Source organism: Bos javanicus, chromosome 2 (genome assembly GCF_032452875.1).
Source record: "Bos javanicus breed banteng chromosome 2, ARS-OSU_banteng_1.0, whole genome shotgun sequence".
Classification (NCBI taxonomy): Eukaryota; Metazoa; Chordata; class Mammalia; order Artiodactyla; family Bovidae; genus Bos; species Bos javanicus.
In genome coordinates, this window is record NC_083869.1 from 102,529,401 (window position 1) to 102,547,944 (window position 18,544).

At 34.7% G+C, this 18,544-nt stretch overlaps 2 protein-coding genes across 3 annotated transcripts in view; both read left to right on the top strand.

Annotated features, from left to right (window-relative positions):
• SPAG16 (sperm associated antigen 16) overlaps window positions 1-2,274 on the top strand; it is a 1,095,180-nt gene extending 1,092,906 nt beyond the window's left edge. For both annotated transcript variants that reach the window (XM_061384008.1, XM_061384014.1), the window contains one exon: window positions 1,912-2,274. In XM_061384008.1, coding sequence (XP_061239992.1) covers window positions 1,912-2,087 — 176 coding nt within the window. In that variant the 3' untranslated portion in view covers window positions 2,088-2,274. The remainder of the gene's footprint in view (window positions 1-1,911) is intronic.
• Window positions 2,275-2,882: 608 nt separating this feature from the next.
• VWC2L (von Willebrand factor C domain containing 2 like) lies at window positions 2,883-6,822 on the top strand. Its single transcript, XM_061384038.1, has 2 exons — window positions 2,883-3,592; window positions 6,122-6,822. Exon 2 carries the CDS (start codon window positions 6,202-6,204, stop codon window positions 6,595-6,597), a length of 396 nt encoding a protein of 131 aa, XP_061240022.1. The 5' UTR covers window positions 2,883-3,592; window positions 6,122-6,201; the 3' UTR covers window positions 6,598-6,822.
• Window positions 6,823-18,544: the final 11,722 nt, after the last annotated feature.

Sequence of the window (18,544 nt, forward strand, 5' to 3'; positions counted from 1 at the left end):
CATGGTATTGTTGAATTATATTATGAAATAATATACTTCTGTCATCAAATTCCAATATTATTATTTTCTCTATTTTATTGATCAAATTTTCAGAAATTACTAATAACTTTTACAAATATTTTCAATTATAATTTTTAGAGATTTGACTCCAACAAAATGTTTAAAAGCTAAATTCTTTCCCTTTTCTTTAGGGGCTTTGATTCTGCTTGGTTTTCTTTGCAAAAATAGACAATGATATTTACCACCTACCTTGTTATTACATGAAGATGAGACAAAGAAAGTCATTTGATTCTTAGGAAAGTCACAAACAACGGTCTATAGTGTAAGGCTGAAAGTGGAATCCATATGTAACGTCTCAGTCAGCAAAGACTTGGTAGAAGGGGCTTTGTAATAAATATTCATGTCTGCTGCTTTGGACACTCAAATCCATCCTAAGGATCTTTGCTGTGTCAGGCTTTGTTCTAGATGAAGAAGCCCAGTAGATACAAAGGCCATATCTTGCAAATAGGCCATATTTATCATGGTCAATTTTACCATGTTTTAGAGACTATTCATGGCAATTTGGGTTATAATATGTGATTAAATATTTCACAGTGACCTTTATGGCAATATCATTATAGAATTTTTAACGTGGAATGGTAAAGCTCTACTTTTACAGTATATCACCTACTTAACATTGGTCAAGAAGGTGTCACTGATAACAATGCTGTGCTGGATATGACAAACCGAATGACTAAAAAAACCAGACTCTGTATTCAAAGTGCTGGTGACTAAGTGTGTCTCCCTCCAATACCTAGGGTGTCATCTTAAGCAAGTTATTTAGCCTTTCCAAACCTCTTTTTCTTCACCTATATAGGAGTTATTATTTTCTTTATCATTAGATATTGTAAGATTATCTGGAATTATAGATAGTAATTAAATTTACTAAATCTAGTGTACAACATGTTGAAAGAGTTTAATGAATTTTAAATGTTATTACTGGAATGATAATATATACCTTCTAAGTATGGTTACATAATCCCTTGGACAGTACTAATATCACTTATTTAACCCACACACTGAGCTTATGTAGACATATTTTATTGCTTTTACTTACTTCCAAAATCCCTGATAGTTTGTGGCAGGATTTCTTTAATAAAAGTTTTAGTTGCAATTGTATGTGGATATGTTTTTCATTTTATGGAAATTATTCACTCACAAATATATGGTATAAAAATTATGAGAATACTCTGTGCTATATTTAGCTCTTTTATGATACAAAATTTTAGTTTAACAGAATTTTGAATTAGACTAAAAATGCTAAGACATCTTTGAAATGGGGGTATTTATTTTCACTTCAAGTCCAAATAAAAGTTTGTTGGACTAATGAGTATCACAATTTTTAAAGTATAAATGCATATTATTATAGTTTTAAGCAGTGATGTAATATAATAAACAAATTTTAGTATAATAAACAAATTTAAGTATAACAAATGTTAAGTATAAATTATCCACTGTGTGTATATATTTATGTATGTATTAGTGTATATATTTATATCTTTGCCATAGATAGTTTTGAATCCTATTTTTAAAACTTTTCCAGAGATAATTCACTTGAAAAGAAAGGTTTATTGTTTACTTGCTTTCAATCTCATCTTCTCAAAATTATTTATTAATTCCAAATAGAAGGAGACTAGCAGGGCATTTTATGACCTTTACATATAAAATAGAGAAATCATTTAATCAAATAATCACGGGATTATTTCCTATACAACCAGGAATCAGTTCAGATTTGTTGACTGACATCTAACATGAGTCTGAATTATAGTTGAAACAAAACTGTATATTTTGTTGCTTGTAAACTGTTACTGCTTGAAATAAAACTTTGATTTTCTTTCTCTCTCCCTTCCTCTCTTCCCCTCTCTCTGTCAGGTCGAGTTTTAGCTCAGGCAAGTGGCAATGGGGTTATCCATTTGCTGGATCTTAAATCTGGGCAGATTCACAAACTGATGGGCCATGAGAGTGAGGCTCACACGGTCATATTTTCTCGTGACGGAGAGACTCTGTTTTCTGGAGGCTCTGACGGCACCATTCGAACGTGGTCTTGACGGTCAGTGTATCCCACTGGGAGGGTATTCCCTTTAAGGCTTGAAAATGCCTCATATTGTCCTAAACCAGTAAATAGCTGGTTAAATGTGTCAGCAGGTAACATTTACAATTTCCTTTAAAACTTGCTTTGGACATAAATGTTAGTGCTCATACAGTTACCAATAAAAAATAATAACTTTCTGCGCATTTATTTGTGTCTTTTCTTTTTTTCCCTCCTTTTGATAAGAATTCCGAAACAGAGCATCTTTGCTAGTGGTTTGGAAGAAACAGTTTTACAATGACGCCTAATGACAGACTAGATGAATTACAGGAGATTGATTTTGAATGTTAGAAAACAAACTGCAGGAGAACTAGGCTACTTAAAAAAAAAGAAGAAGAAGAAGAAGAAGAAGAATCAAGTCTAAACTGAAAGAGGATCTTAAGTGTAATTATGTATAGCACCGGGAAAGGCTTTCTACAAGCAAAGGGTCAAGTAGAATTTGGGAGCAAACGTTTTCACAAATTCTTTAACAATGATTGTGCTTTATCTGTTAATAATAATCAGAGACTGCAGGTGGCTTAAATCTAAATGCAAAGCTCTTCAGAACTTTCATCTCTGCAGCCCATGCAAGAATGCACTGGATATAGTTACAATGTTTTTTATTTAATTATTTAATTAGTGTTTTATTGTAATTTCAATGCAAATAAGTATCTCGCCCGCACGTAAAATGCCTTTTCCCCCTCCTAACGCACGCATCCACAGTATAAAATGCGACTGCCTAGAGAATGCTCTAGTCTGATCTCAAGGAGCAGCTCGGGATTTCGACCTAGCTGGGCTCAGAAGCCAGTTGTTGGCGCTGTCCGTGGTGCTGAGGAATTCCCGGCTGCCGGCAGAATGAGCTCCAAATCAGCAGTCTACAAACTGCTCTCAGAGATGCAGAAACCCAGCTAAAGTTGCTCCTTTCCTTCACGTCCACAGTTAGTATTTTCTGGTGTGTAAGAGGGGATTCAAGCAACATATTGTGGATGATGCTGATGTTATTGCCGGCGGAGTGGGCTTTTAGCTACAGCATGCTGTTGCTGATTTTGATCCTCAGAGCCTAGCCAAATCACCTCTACTGCTGTATCAAACACTGTGTAAGTGAACTCATGTGTGGAGGAGGCATAATCAGCTGGGAAATTTCATAGAAGGATCTGGGAAAAGGCTAAAAATAAGTTCAACATGATTCTGCTCCTGGGGTCTGGATTGCTACAGGACCAGCATTGCTTCTTGCTTTGAATTCTGAAGACAGGTCCAAAGCATATTTCTTATGTGTGTCTGCTGTGTTTCTCTCTGGAAGGGCGGGAGACTGCTTCTTGACTGTGTTTTGAAATGGGAGGTAGAATGGATTGCCTTTAATTCAAGCCTGAAAAATGTATTCTTTGGATAATTAAAGAGAAACTGCTTTCCTAACACAAACGTGATCTTTTAGTTCGTATTGGTCTGTGACCCCCACCACCACCATTTAACCTCCAGAGTGATTAGGTAAGTATATCTTATGACATGAGTTATGTTTGTTTTCTCAAAGAAATAGATGCAGTCATTTTAAATCATATGTAGCAATGTGGGGAGGGGGAAAGTTTAGCTGGGAAGTGATCCTCAGTTTAGCAGTGTTTACTTACTTATTAAAGATCTTCAGATAAACATTTGATTTCTCTAATATTTCTTCTCTTAAGTAAATATTAAATTGCACAAGAGTAGCCCAGTTAGTAAGAATGCTTTTTTAAAAATAATAAGTTTCTTATATTGAAGAGAAGACCTTGTTTTTTCCATGCACATTTTAAAATATATTTCATATTTAAAAAGCATGTTTAATGTTTATATAAAGTGAGTATGACATCCCTATATTACCTTTGAGTTTGCATTTACCCTAACCTGACACATTAATGCCTACCTGTAGCTTGCAAAGAGATCATTTTCTGTCTGTGTCCTTTTGAAACAGAATGATCTGGGTATTTTATATGGCTTATCTTGCATGTATTGACAAGATACTACTAGAAAACTGTAAGAAAGCACAGTAGCTCCTTTTTCTTCTAAGATAAACTTTCTAAGTGTGTGGGAAATGTATAAATGCATGACTTAATTAGAAAATTATGATTTTTCAGAAGCTTGTATTATGTCTGTAGCCTCTGTAGTAATTTAAGAGAAAAAATGCTTTGTCAAAGGGAGCTTCCAGCTTCTCAAGTAGAATTATAGGTTTGCATTTTTTTGGTTCTGTTGTGACTCATTATTTTTGACATATTTTAAAAGAGATCCGTCTCCTTTATCATCACCTTTGCAGAAGGAATTCTAATATTAGAGAGTTTTTTCTCTTGAAGGAAGGCATGAATATACTATCTTCCATTTTACTATTACCAGAATTTGCATATCTAACTTAAAATGCAAATATTATAGTTCTTGAAGTTTTCTAATGCCATCTTTATCTTACTTGAAATTATTATGTGCATATGTTAGACTAAAATAGATGGTTTATCACTGCTATTATAATCTGAAAATAAATGAATAACCCTTGTAAAATGGTCTGAAAATGTCCTATATACAATTTTAGCAATATTGGCATAAAGCCAGCAACATGTAAATAGACAAATGAATTATTTGACATTTTTCTTATCCAGTACTCCCTAAAGTCACAATTTCTCCAAGGCTTTGTATGAGTTAGTCACTCTAACCATTTAAATAAGAGCCTACTACCGACACTCCCCATCAAGTACTAATACTAAGTGAAGTTTACAAGAGTCAGTAACACCAAAGTATATAAGGTACATTTTCTATGAATTGACAACACCTTATTATTTTAGGAAACTTCAAACAGTTGTACACTGGCATTTTTATGCAAATTGCCTCAATGCAAGTATCTTTGGCATGTCAACAAGAGAGGTATATTTTTGAGAATATGTGAATGCTATTTTACATTGAAGTAATTCAATTATTATTTCTTACATGAATATTAGACCCAAGTTACTGTAAAAATAATTTACAGATACATCTTTCCTGCCCACTAGGAGCTTACTTCCTGAATAAAATAAAGGTGTGGACAATAATACAAATAAATTTATTTTTAACAAATCCTTTTCAATACATGGCATTTTATTTATTATGTTAAGTTTTCATTCTATTACTCACTATGAAATACCTGTGCTATTTTCCTTCTTAACTATGTTTCAAAATCCAGATTCATATCCACCTAAACAAGTAAGCCACATTGAGACCACTATTGTTCTCCAATTATGGGCATAAAGAAGTAGGAAGGCCTTTGTACCAGCTTCATCCAATGATAATTTACATTCAACTGTTGGTTTTTTGTGTTTCTTTAGAAGCAGCATGTTTTCTCACTAATCTCTGGAGTTTTCACACAGATGACTGTAACATATATACATTCTCACTCACTAGTTTAGTTTTGTCAGTGAACTCAAAGAGTGTGCATTCAGATATTCTTGAGTTAATTGTAACTATTAATACTAGCAAAATTGAGTCTCTGTAAAACCACTTCTTATAAGATAGACAAAGCTAGACCTTTGAAATTCAGAAGGTAAATTAAAGCTGAAATATCCAAGGTAAAAGAAGTTCATAAACAACAAATTTTAATGCATATATTGTCAAGGATCAACCCTCCAAACTTCATAATAAAGTGCAGATAGCTGCATGAACTTAGTCTATTTGAGGTCTTAGTAGCTTCCAAATTGGGTTTCCCAGGTGGCTCAGTGGTATAAAGAATCTGCCTGCAATGCGGAAGACTCAGGATCGATCCCTGTGTCAGGAAGATCTCCTAGAGAAGGAAATGGCAAACTGCTTCAGTATTCTCGCCTGGGAAATCCCATGGACTGAGGAGACTGGCAGGCTACAGTCCATGGGGCCACAAAGAGTCGGACATGACTTAACAACTCAACAACAACAACAAAACTTCCAAATAGATCTCAAATAAACAGATCTCAAACATGTTAAAAGCATGGGTTTAAATGAACCTATATTCTATTTATATATGTCAAATCATTCTTTTTAAATATTTGTTTTCAGCTTGCCCCTCTTGTATTCTCATGGAAGGAGCTGAGTATATCTAATATTAGGAGAACATCCAGAAGCCGTTGAGGAGGGGGATGGCTCTTCATATTCATGAAGCTTGCATACTGTTATTGGTCATCCCTGGATTGGTCACCTCTGCTGCCATCAGTCATGAAGACTATCCTGCTGATGAAGGTGACCAGACCTCCAGTAATGACAACCTGATTTTTGATGACTATCGAGGGAAGGGGTGTGTGGATGACAGTGGCTTTGTATACAAGTTGGGAGAAAGATTTTTCCCAGGACATTCCAACTGCCCATGTGTCTGTGCTCTGGATGGACCTGTCTGTGACCAGCCAGAATGCCCTAAAATTCACCCAAAGTGTACTAAAGTGGAACACAATGGATGCTGTCCTGAGTGCAAAGAAGTCAAAAACTTTTGTGAATATCATGGGAAAAATTACAAGATCTTGGAGGAATTTAAGGTATGAGTTGCCCTCTATACTCATTGAATACTAACATTTTACCACATACTTAGATCACGACATTAAAATTACAGTTGAAAAAGCATATTTTTAAATTTCTCTTTGATTTCCAAAAATGTGACTCCAGTTAGCCAAAGGACCACTGTGGGGGTACAATAGGCAATTGATTTGTTGACCAATATCTGTAGGGTTTCACAAGAATTTTTTTTTTCCTTCAGAAGTATTTGGAGCATGCTTACCATCTTTTATTTTTGCCCTTAACCATTTCATTGTGTTATTACAAAATATGTTTTATGATGGAAACAGTTTTGTTTAAAAACTATGTGTTTATTAATGTTTAAATTTTGTGAGTTTCATATGTGAGTGTGTGTGGCTTATTAGCCTGTATTTTGAGCCATTTAATTGTAGTCTAGAATTATCTATTTAGTGTATGGAAATTCAAGTACTACAGAGACACACTTCTGAGCTGTGGTCTTTGTATTAAGAATATGCATTGGACTTACTTGTAGAACATTGTTCCCATTCTGTTCTCTTATCTTTAGATTTTTTTTTTTTTTTTGACATGTAAGACCCCAGAGAAAATTGAATTTTTATCATAGTCCCTTGTAAAACGTAGTTTTTAAAAGAGGCTAATTTTACAGGCTTTCAGCCTCAATGGTATTTTTAGTCTTTTATGCTTGTGTCATGTTGTCAAGTAACGTGGACTTCATTTTTAATTCTTCTTTGAGCCTCTTTTTTCTAATGACTGGTTTTAATTAGGGTTTCATACAAGCCAGATCTGAACCCTTAAGGTATAAATTAATGTATCAACATGTCCTCAAATGCAATGACAGTTTTGCCTTGTGGTTTCTGTCATACTGGTGGCTTGATATAAAGATTTTCATTTTACCTAACCAAGTTCTGTGACAACATGCTCAGAAATGTGTAGGCAAAAGAAGATATAGCTAGTTTTCAATGTGTTTATGTTTGAGAGAAGAATGTTCAATTATTAGCATTGATTCAATTTCCTTCTTTACGAGAGTCAAATGGTAGAAGAAGTCAATACATGGGAAAAGGTTTTAACAGATCATGATCAGAGTACTTCCTGTGTGTTGGCAATTCATTGCATTCAGTCTAAGTTTTGGGTTCAAACCAGATCTGATTTACCCAAGAAACCCAATAATTTTGACTAGTTTCTTTAAGACATGAGAGAAATTTCAGTGATAATTATCACATTCAACTTTCTTATATGTAAGTGTTACTCTAGACTTTTTCATGTATTATGATACTTTGCTGCACAATATTTAGAAGAGGCCTGAGAATCTAGTAAAATTACCATTATTGACATCAAATAATAGTTAAGAGTGTCATACATTTATCAATTCCTTTCTGATCTTTAATATATTTGACACATTTTGATATAGGGTAACAAAAGTAAATGCAAATACTTAACACATGACTGACTGTAGACATGGCTCTAGAATCAGGTTACTCTCCTCTAGTATGCATTTTTATTTAGTGTAAAATAAAAAGACATTTTAAGATAGCCTAGCCCAGCAAAGTTGTATGCCAGATAAAATTTGAGATTATTAAATATTGACTACCAAATTAAATAAAAGAATAAAAGATACTGATTTTTTTGAACTTAGCTCATCACTAAAAATGCTATAGTTTCCCCTGTTTTTGTTAGATTCTTATTCCAAAGATAAAAATCATTTTGCCATATCAAACAATAAAGATATATCAAGTTAATAATTCCTTCATTCTAATTATCTGTCCCTGCTATAATTAATATTTAATCTGTTGATATGCACAATGTTTTCCCTGACTTATAATATCATTGATTTTAAATCAATGTGATTTTTAAAAAAGAAAACAGATACCACTTCTTCACAAGGATTTAGTTTTAAGAGCTCTAGAGATTATCTAGATTAAATTAATAAGATTGGAAGAACTGAGACCAACCAAGTTTGATACTTGTCCAAAATTGTCAAGTTATTTAACCTTTTTCTAAATACACCCATTCTGACAATAAAGCCTATATCACTTCTCAAAGCACTTTGGCTCTAGAGGCAGAAAGACCTGAATTTATATCCAGATTCATCATTTAGATGTAAGATTTTGGAAGGAGTCCTTAAACTTTTGAGCCACAGTAACATTCACTACAAAATGACCATCATAATAATTACTTCTGTTGAGAGGAGATATTGGAAAGAATTAGTGAAATAATTTATATGAAGTTAGGAATCTTGTAACAACTGGTACACAATAGATACTGAAATAAATGGTCCTTTCACTCTTTCTAAATCCCAGTGTCCAGGAATTTCCTCTGAGTTCTGCATTCTTTCATGTCTTCACCTATGTCTCATGATGGAAGCTTGACTTTAAAAGTCACCCAACTGAAAAAATTCCAACAGTTTTTTAAATTTTGTACTTATCTATGTAAACTATTATGCCTAAGTAAATACCAGCCATCTTGCTTCTCTTCCAATTTAGTTTCTTGTGTCTTGTAAGCTGATCTTTAAAGCTACATGCAACTTTCACATAATAATCTTGGCATTATTAAGGAGCTTATATTGTGATATTCTTGTATGTTATACATTCATCTGATAAGCATTTGTTGGACTTTTTAGTAGACAAGATACTGTAGTTGTACTGTACATGCATTAGAGAGTAAAAGATCTAGAAGGGAATGTCTCCATCCACAAGGAAGGGATGAACTAAGTTGGAGAGAGAAGTGGGGAAAAGGCTATATAAAGCATGTGATCGTGAAGGTCAACACCAGGGGGATTATGGTGCCAGAAACTTATCAACATGGTATGAGGTTTGGTCAGACAAATTGTCTTTTTCTTCAGGAAGGTCAAAGATGAGCATATTCTTAAAAAATTAAAATTTATCTAGGAAGATTAAAATTCCAAAGAGGAAACTGCTTAAGCAAAGTCAGATATTTGGATAAATAAAATCAGCAAGAAGAGGAGAAAGATGAGAATGACAGGGAACTGAATCTTACTAAAACGCTATTATCCAAAGAAAGAGGTAAACTTGAATAGTGTTTTCAGAACGTGGAAAGAGGAACTCAAGTACTAGGCCAGAATAGATTCAGTCTAAAGAGTAACAAGGGACAAAATGCAGGTTGTTATACATAAAGTTGACCTAGTTAAATGTGTTTTTTTAAACAAGATTACTTTATAGCCAAGTATTTAATTGAATGGAAGTGAAGAGAGATTAATGGCTGGGAAAATGGGACTGTTGCAGAAAACAAAGAATGAGAAGACCAGCTTGTATAAAGACAAAAACATTCAGGGACAGTCTTGAAGATAAAAACCAAAATTCCCTAGTACAGTCTGGATTCTACTCACCAACTTCTTCAGATTTATTAAACTCTCAGTGACTTCTCTTCCCTGTGTGCTTGCACATGCAGGCCCACACCTTTTTACCATTTATGCACATGTGTGTAAATCCAACTAAACTGCTTCCGAACTCTGTTTAAATCTCATCTCAACTGCAAAGCCTCCTCTGACTGGCCTACTGCTGTATCCTGGGCTGCATCTCATACCATTAAAACAAGGACAGTAGTCAGAGCCAGACACCATTAAGAGCTATGTGTGTTATAGCACATTTCATAACACTATGAAATTACACTTTTATTAGCACTGTGTTACAGATAAGAAAACTGAAGCACCAAAGTGTAAAGAGCTTGCCCAAAATCATACCTAACATAGAAGAACTAGGATTCAAATCCAGGCTTCCTGGCTTCAGCATATAAACTCACTGCCACCATTTCTATCACACTGCAATAATGTAAATGGAAAGGACTTCTCTTTCCCCCACTGGACAGTGAAACATTTAAGGCTGGGGACAATGTTTTCTTTTTGCTCCTTGGTCCCAACCCCAGCACCATGTAAACCACAAAACAGGCATTTAATGTATTTTGGTGAACAAAATGAGTCAGGTTATAATTGAACAGACAGAATATAAACAGTTAAAGTTCCCTTAAAATGCCTTTGTCTCTGTTTATGGGTTGATCTCTCCATTTTAATTAGAGAAGCATTCAAACTTCAGGTAGAGTGTTCTCTGGGCCCCTGCAGATTGCATACACTGATCACAAAGCATGCATTTCCATCCTGCTTCTACTTTCTACTCTGTCTCCCCGCCTCTTCCTAACCAGTGCTCGCCTTGGATTGCCTTTCCATCCCAAGTGTTGTAATGACCACTCAGTGTTTTAGTTGTGCGGTCTGACGCTATAGTTACAAAAACATGTCACTACATCAGTGTTTTCTGATCACTAAATTTAAATGTAAATTGCTATATGTGTGTCACCTGATGGAAAAAATAATGTCATTTATAAACATTTGGATTTTTTCCAACACTTACTGATATAAGGCTTGAAAATGGCTTTCACACTATCCTTTTCGAAAACTGAATTTTCCAGTGTTCTGGTAATATTGTATTAAGATAAAGGTCATTATGTAGTAGGTTTTCTCTTCTTTCATGTGTACTCAGGCAAAATGACACTGGGACCTACTTTTTAAAAAATAATTATAAATAATAAATTACAGTAGCATTTCCTACAGAAAACCTTGATTGGAATGTAGGTTGTATCGGGTGTGCCTCTGTGCTTAACCATCTCAGGCTGAGCTTCTTAAAGGGAGAAATAATTTCTTATTTTTCTAAATATTTTTATAACTCTCACTCAGCTAGAATTAGCCTTTTTGGAATTTTTTATACTTCATAACTTGTACTGATTTAGTTTTAGGTCAGACACTGAAGATTATACTACTTGCAACTGAAAGAGATTTTTTTCTTTTTATTTCAGCTTTGCATAGCCTGTCATAAAGTGATTTTCTGCAGTCAACACCCAGTTCCCCTACTTGAGGATTTGGATTTGCCCAAAATCTGCCTTTCTCTGCAGGCGCTGACCTTTGTACTTTTCCCATTATGGGCCAAAGATAGTTGACCAAGTTTCTGGGTTTTATTTTTAATAGGTTCAGTGTGATTATTTTCTCACTTTGCACATTTTGTAAATATGTTACAGCTTTAAAAAAAAAAATGTTTTTCATGCTGTGGTAAGCTGTTTAGTTTTTGCCCTAAATTTTGGACTTAACATTTAAATCTTGAGGAAAGCAGCAAAGAGGACAGAGAATTAATCACTCAGAGTATTCTGCCAAATCATCACACCCATAAAAATTGTCGATGCCAACTAAGATTGAGAACTGACTCACTCTTCAATGGAAACATTCACAGGAAGACAGGTTTCCCAATTTTCTCATTAATCTATGTCCCATCATTAATGTCCATATAAAAGTGAGTAGAAAGGATTTTTCAAGTTAGGATTAGGAGATTTCTCTTTTTTATGTCTGTTTTAATACAGAAAAAGGATGAAAAGCAGCATATTCTAGGAACTGATTACCAAATATGTGAAAGAACAGGGTGAAAAGCTGTAAAGAAATTTCAATGAGGGGATAATTGTTTGCAGAAATGCCACTTATTGTACCCCACCCACTCATCTGCCATTGCACCAGTTCCTATTAATATGAGAGGCACAGAAACTAAGATGTTTGTACTAGACAAAGAGATACAGAATGCATCTTTCCAAATGTATGAACATTGTAGTATGTATTATATGTATTTCATTGCCACTAAATGGAATCAAACTTGTTATGAACATCCTGCTGAAATATGGGAGACAAGGCAGGAAAGACCTCTCATCTTAACAACTGGGAGAGTTTTGTTTATTTTTTTTTTTTTTCTGTTTTTTGACCACCTGTATTCATTTTAATCAGAGAAGGCAATGGCACCCCACTCCAGTACTCTTGCCTGGAAAATCCCATGGATGGAGGAGCCTGGTGGGCTGCAGTCCATGGGGTCGCTAAAGAGTCAGACCCGACTGGGCGACTTCACTTTCACTTTTCACTCTAATGCATTGGAGAAGAAAATGGCAACCCACTCCAGTGTTCTTGCCTGGAGAATCCCAGGGACGGGGGAGCCTGGTGGGCTGCCGTCTCTGGGGTCGCACAGAGTCGAACACAACTAAAGCGACTTAGCAGCAGCATTCATTTTAATAATGTAAAATGGGTGAATTTTAAGACTATGGGTGGGTTTTTTAAACCTATTTTTCCCAAGAGGGGATAGACAAGTTCTTAACAAGTAGTTGGGCATTTGTAAGATTCCATTGAAAGTCAGTCCTAGAAAACAATATAATTTCATACAACAAAGATAACTGAGGTCTTTGTTGGGAGATTGAGAAGACTAATTCCACAGCTGTTGACTCTACAATATGCAGTTTTTGTTTTGCAGAACATGTTGTTTTTAGTATTAAAATTGCCTCTGAGTGAATTCAAGCATAGCTTTTTTTTTCCTTTTAAGTAGCTGCAAAATAACAGAGATTAAGTAATCTTAATCAGTAATGACTGTTGCTTATCTGAAACTCAGCCCCCAGCATGTACCACAAGCAGCCTCAAAGTGGATCATTCTCAATGATCATTCTCCTTAGGCAGAACACCCATCTTTGCAAATAACCAGGGAGCTCATCTGTTTAATTTGTATAATGTCTGACCAGTTTCAAAGATTAGAAGTCAATTTTGTTAGAACTTAAATGTATAAAGTTCCTCAAACCCTTTCTCATTCTTTTTACATTGTGCTCATTTGGTGTGTTTTAATTCTACAGAACTACATTACATTTAGGAAATAGATCAGAGTTTTGAAATAATTTGTTTTTTCCAAAAGCCTAAGTGAGAACTGAAAATGGCCCTCAACACTTTTCAAATTATGGGAGTAGGAATTATAAATAGCTTCCAAGTTAACCCCTGAAGGGATAAAATAGTCTCTTACTTTAAATTTTAATAGACTTGATGGTCAGCTGGTCCTTTAATTAGTTAAATACAGGTGCACACACTGATTTTTATTGCTGTCCTTCATATGATAAGATGCTGCCTTTAATGGTGATAACTGTGTGCTAAACATGACTAGAGAGATTTGTGTCTGGGCTTCTATCCCCTGTGCACATGGGGAGATTGGTGTTTGATTTGCAGCCACATCTGAGATTTGTGGAGCTTGTCACTGCTAGTGACTACAGCAGACTTGAGGTTAGTCATCAGCTGTTTATAAACTGCACTGTCCATTCCTGCTGACTCGTCAATACTATGAGGAGGTGAACCTGAAAAGAGAGTGACCTGGTAGTTTCCCCTCCAAATTTTAACTCTAATTGTACAAGATTTCAGATATGTTAGAAATTTGCTAATCTGTCATTGTGTTTTTACTCACCAAAATACATAGTCAATGGCATGACTATGTCCTATACCTTATGACATAATCTACATATTTTGTGCAAATTTGTAGATTAGTCTATAATCTATATAGTCTAAACTGAAATTGTTTCATACATGCATTGCGTGTGTATATGTGTGTGAAATTTGAGGGAGCTTGGAAATGTTCTTACTTTAAGAAAATCTTTACAATTATTTCGAACCCTTCTTATTCACCCTGATTATATTTGTTTGTTTGTTTTGTTTTCCTTTAACTTGATTTATGTATCAGACAGTGTGTTTTACAAAGTATAGCACAAGAAAAAAAAATACTGATTTATGTTTTAGTTATATTTAACCAAACTTTCAAGGAAGAGCTTGAAACAAATAACTCAAGGTGATTTCAAGTGCTCAATGGGTTTGCTTACCCAAGTGATCTTTCTCAAGGTTAGTCATTATTAATAGGGACTGGCTTATTTTGGAGTCAGCTTATTTTAGGTTTGGACCTTTAATCACCACTGATTAGCATCAGTAATTTCAATCTCACACACTGCCATTGTTGATTTCCTTGCCTCCAGCCTGCCATCTAGCACATCACAATAAAGTCATTTTTGCAAGGATTTTATGACACCATGAAAAGAGTGAATGAAGTACCAAAGTAACAAGAAAATTCATTTATCTCCTGAAAAGTTTTTGTCTGGTATTATTTTATGACTATATAAAGTTGGTTAAAGTGGATACAAATCTACCGAACACAACTCTTAATTTTCTCCCTATTATGTCATAAGACCATAAACAAACCTCAAATAAATTTAATCTTTCTATCTATAGGATGGATACAATAATGTTGTCATATATCTAATGAGGAATAAATAGTATTGGGAATTTGAAAATTAAAGTATTACATATGAAGTTTAATTAACAATTCTGATTGCTCAAAAGTTTGTGTGTGTGTTTTTAATTAAACATTACTTGGATGAGATTTTGAACTAACTTTGTCTTAATATTGATCCTTGATTATCATTGTTATTCCTTAGCAAGGGATTGGATTGCTAGTATCTGAATTTATATAAATTCTTCTATCTAAAAAAGACAAGCACTGTGGTCTTTGCTTTTTTTTTTTTTTTTTAATTCATAATCTAAGTCTTTCCTACTTTTAAGAACTGACAACAGAATTTTAGATCTGGAAAAGAACTTTCAACTTTTTTACAGATGATAAAACAAAGACCAACAGAAACTTAGTGGAAACACCACAATGGCTGACAGAGCTTACTATTTGCAAAGGCAATATAAATATATTTTTCCTACGGTCTTTTATCTACATTTTAGAACTTCAGGCTTATTGCTCATTTGCATCTTTCTTTCCAATAAATATACTGGATGCAGAAATGTATTTCAGCCAGTTGTCTATAGAAATGTGATATCAAGACCTATCTCCATGACAACCCAGAGTTACAAACAGACAAGAACAATAAAATATTGGCATATCTAAAATCAGTCTTTGACACAGATAGAGGTCAATTTGCAAAAGAAGCCTAAGTTTGCAAAGGCTCTAATAAAAAGAGGATCTGTTGTCTAAAAATGAAAAATACTATAATTAAACCAAATAGTATAGGCCATAATAAAGTTATATTAAACACTATCTATTTTCACAGAAAAAATACTAGGAAGAAACAAAGGAACTAAATTAACTGCCCTTGCCACATATTTGGTGATTTTAGGAACTGAGGATCTGTGTTCTTGATTATTTTTTTCACTCTGCAAACTGCCACCACTCACTACATGACAGGAATGGAGTTTGAAAAATGGATGAAGTGTACAAAAATTATCTAGCTGTATGACATTAGAACAAAGGGCTATCCTTAACCTGGCATATGATCAGTATCATCTAAGGCAGGAATGTTGCAAAAATTCACATTCCTTGACCTCTCCCTCTTTAGGGCCAACCCAAATGGTTTACATTTCTATTTTAAAGTTTCTCAGATTATTCTAATGATCAGCTAGCTAGATTTTTAGTAGGATTTTTTATTTTCTTTTTTGTGGCCAAGTAATTCTGAGAAATGATGCATCTTTTAACACCTCTTAGAAATATGCAGTGTCTGATCATATATATTAGTATACTGACAGCACTTGAAAGTTTTAAAGGTTTGATTGAGAGTCAGTATGAACATGGTTCAACAGCTAAGAGCTCAACAGTATGGTGAAGACTATATTTTAGAGTAGGTTCTACTACTCACCAGCCAAGTAACCAGGCACACATTACTTCAGTATGTCTCAGTGCACGCATCTCTAAAATAGAGATATTAGTAAAAACTACTTGGCACACAATAAGGGATTCATAAAAGCTATCTGACATTTTTACTACTATTGCTCCTAACCTGTATTCAGTCCAGTATTTCACAAATTTATGTGACAGCAGAACACTTCTTTCCCCTCTGAACATCTATTAACATCTTAAAGTTCATAAGCATTCAATGAAACCATTTAAGAAGTGTTTTGTTAATGACCAAGATCATCCTTTATTCCTTTATCTGACTCTGATGGGCAATTAATGATAAAAATCTATATATCTCAGCTTATCTTTTATTGTCTGGTCCTTTTTAAAGTTTCCAAAATTGCAGTTAATGTTGTTATTTGTGTTAATTAATTTTTGTTCCATAGAACAAATGTAAATGGACAATGACTTATTCGACATAATGGCAACGATGCCAGTTACAAGGGATCAGCACACTACAATCTATTAGCCAAATCTAGCTCACCACCCATTTTTGTAAGTAGAGTTTTACTGAAAAATAACAATGCTTATTCATTATGTATTGTGCATGATGGCCTTCAGGCTGCAATCCAGAGCTGAGTAGTTGCTCCAAAGATTATATGACCCACATAGGTCAAAAATATTTACCGTATGGCTTTCTGTAGAAAAAGTTTGCCAACTTCTTATCTAGGATCAAATTCTTCTCTCTTTCAGAGCTGTGTTCTCAGTCGCTTCAGTCATGTCCAACTCTTTGCAAACTTAGCCTGCCAGGCTCCTCTGTACACTGGATTCTCCAGCAAGAAAACAGGAGTGGGTTGCTGTGCCCTCCTCCAGGGGATCTTCCCACCCCAGGAATTGAACCCATATATCTGGCATCTCCGGCATTGCCAGCAGGTTCTTTACCCGCTGAGCTGCCTGGGAAGCCCTTCTTCCCTTTCCACTTTCCTCAAGTCATACTGTCATCAGATCATTCTCACATTCTTCAAAGTTACAGATTCTTTGCGTACTGTTAGGTATAGGTTTTACTTCACTTGTAGGTGGTCTTGGGGATGTCTTTCCACATGTGAAAATCTTCAAAGGCATTTAACTTTGCCTATTTTAAATGTATTATACATACTTAACAACAGACATGTTAAGTCATTGCTCTTTGCACATTTGTCTCCAAGGAGTATGGCTTTGCTCTTTGCATTGATGTATAATAACTTAATAACTTTCTACTTACTGAGAATTTTCAGATGAAATAGATAAGCAAAGAGGGTAAAAATGTGCTTTATTTTGAGATCCCACATACTCTCCTTTGAGAGTGTGATAAATCAGGTAGGTATTTTTCATTTAATATAATAGATATATTTCCTATTATATTAATAAATGAAAATATGTATCTTATTTGCTCAATTAGATGTTAAGTTCACTAACATGTTTTCAGGTCAACTTGCATAATACATGGTTTGATTCCATTAAATGCCCTTTATGTCTCTGACATGTAGAGAGGTGATAGGTGTGAGGCATGTACCAAATTGTATAAGACATGAATCTGACCCTCAAGGTGCTTCTAGTCTATCAAAATGAACGCTGCAGATAACCACAAATAGCAGATGGTCTGGGATGATTGCTCAGGAACTCATATCAAGAAAGGAACAACTTAATCAAAAGAGGCTTAGGAAGAGCCTAAGAGTGAGGATTTCAGTGCACTGAAAATATTTTAGACAAGATTGGAAAATTGGCAAAAATCACTGGAAAGCACATTCATATAAAATTGAGTTAACCCAAGTGGCCAGATCAGAGGGGACAGAGGAGACCAAAAAGTGAGAGATGAGACAGATAAGGGACATGGAACCAGCTCACAGTGTGAAGACCAGGCTTGGGAACTTGAACCAAAGCCTGGAACAAGTGTAAAATCACCAAAGGGCTGGAGTTAGTGACATAACCAGATTTGTGCCTGAGGGAAATATAAATACTTCTTGACAATTTTATGAGGTTTTTTTCATCTTTGTTCCTTCATGGAATGATTTAGTTCTAAGATGATTTTTATTCTCATGTTATAATTGATAAGGGAGGCTTCTGACTAACTGTAGTGCTCTCGCCATTAAACCTGCCCAGATTCCAAGAGTATACTATGGACATTATGCAAGAAATGTGATAGAGATGGCTTATTTAAGTGTGTACACATCCTGTATTCTGGAATACCTGTTCAATTATAACTGAAATATTTCATGTTAAGTCTCATTTCTTCCTGATGGAAATGTTGTACACCGCTAACATAAGGGAAATTCTTTGCCTACTCCATGTTTTACATCACTCAATTTGCTTCACTTAAAAAACTCCACTGGCCATAAAGAAGGGTGACTCTAAGGCACGTTTCTGTTCATTAAACGACAACAACAACAACAACAAAAAAAAAACAACCCTACATTCTGAAAGTAGTGAGGATTGACGAGGAATTCTGTTGTTGTTTAGTCTCTCAGTCATGTCCAGC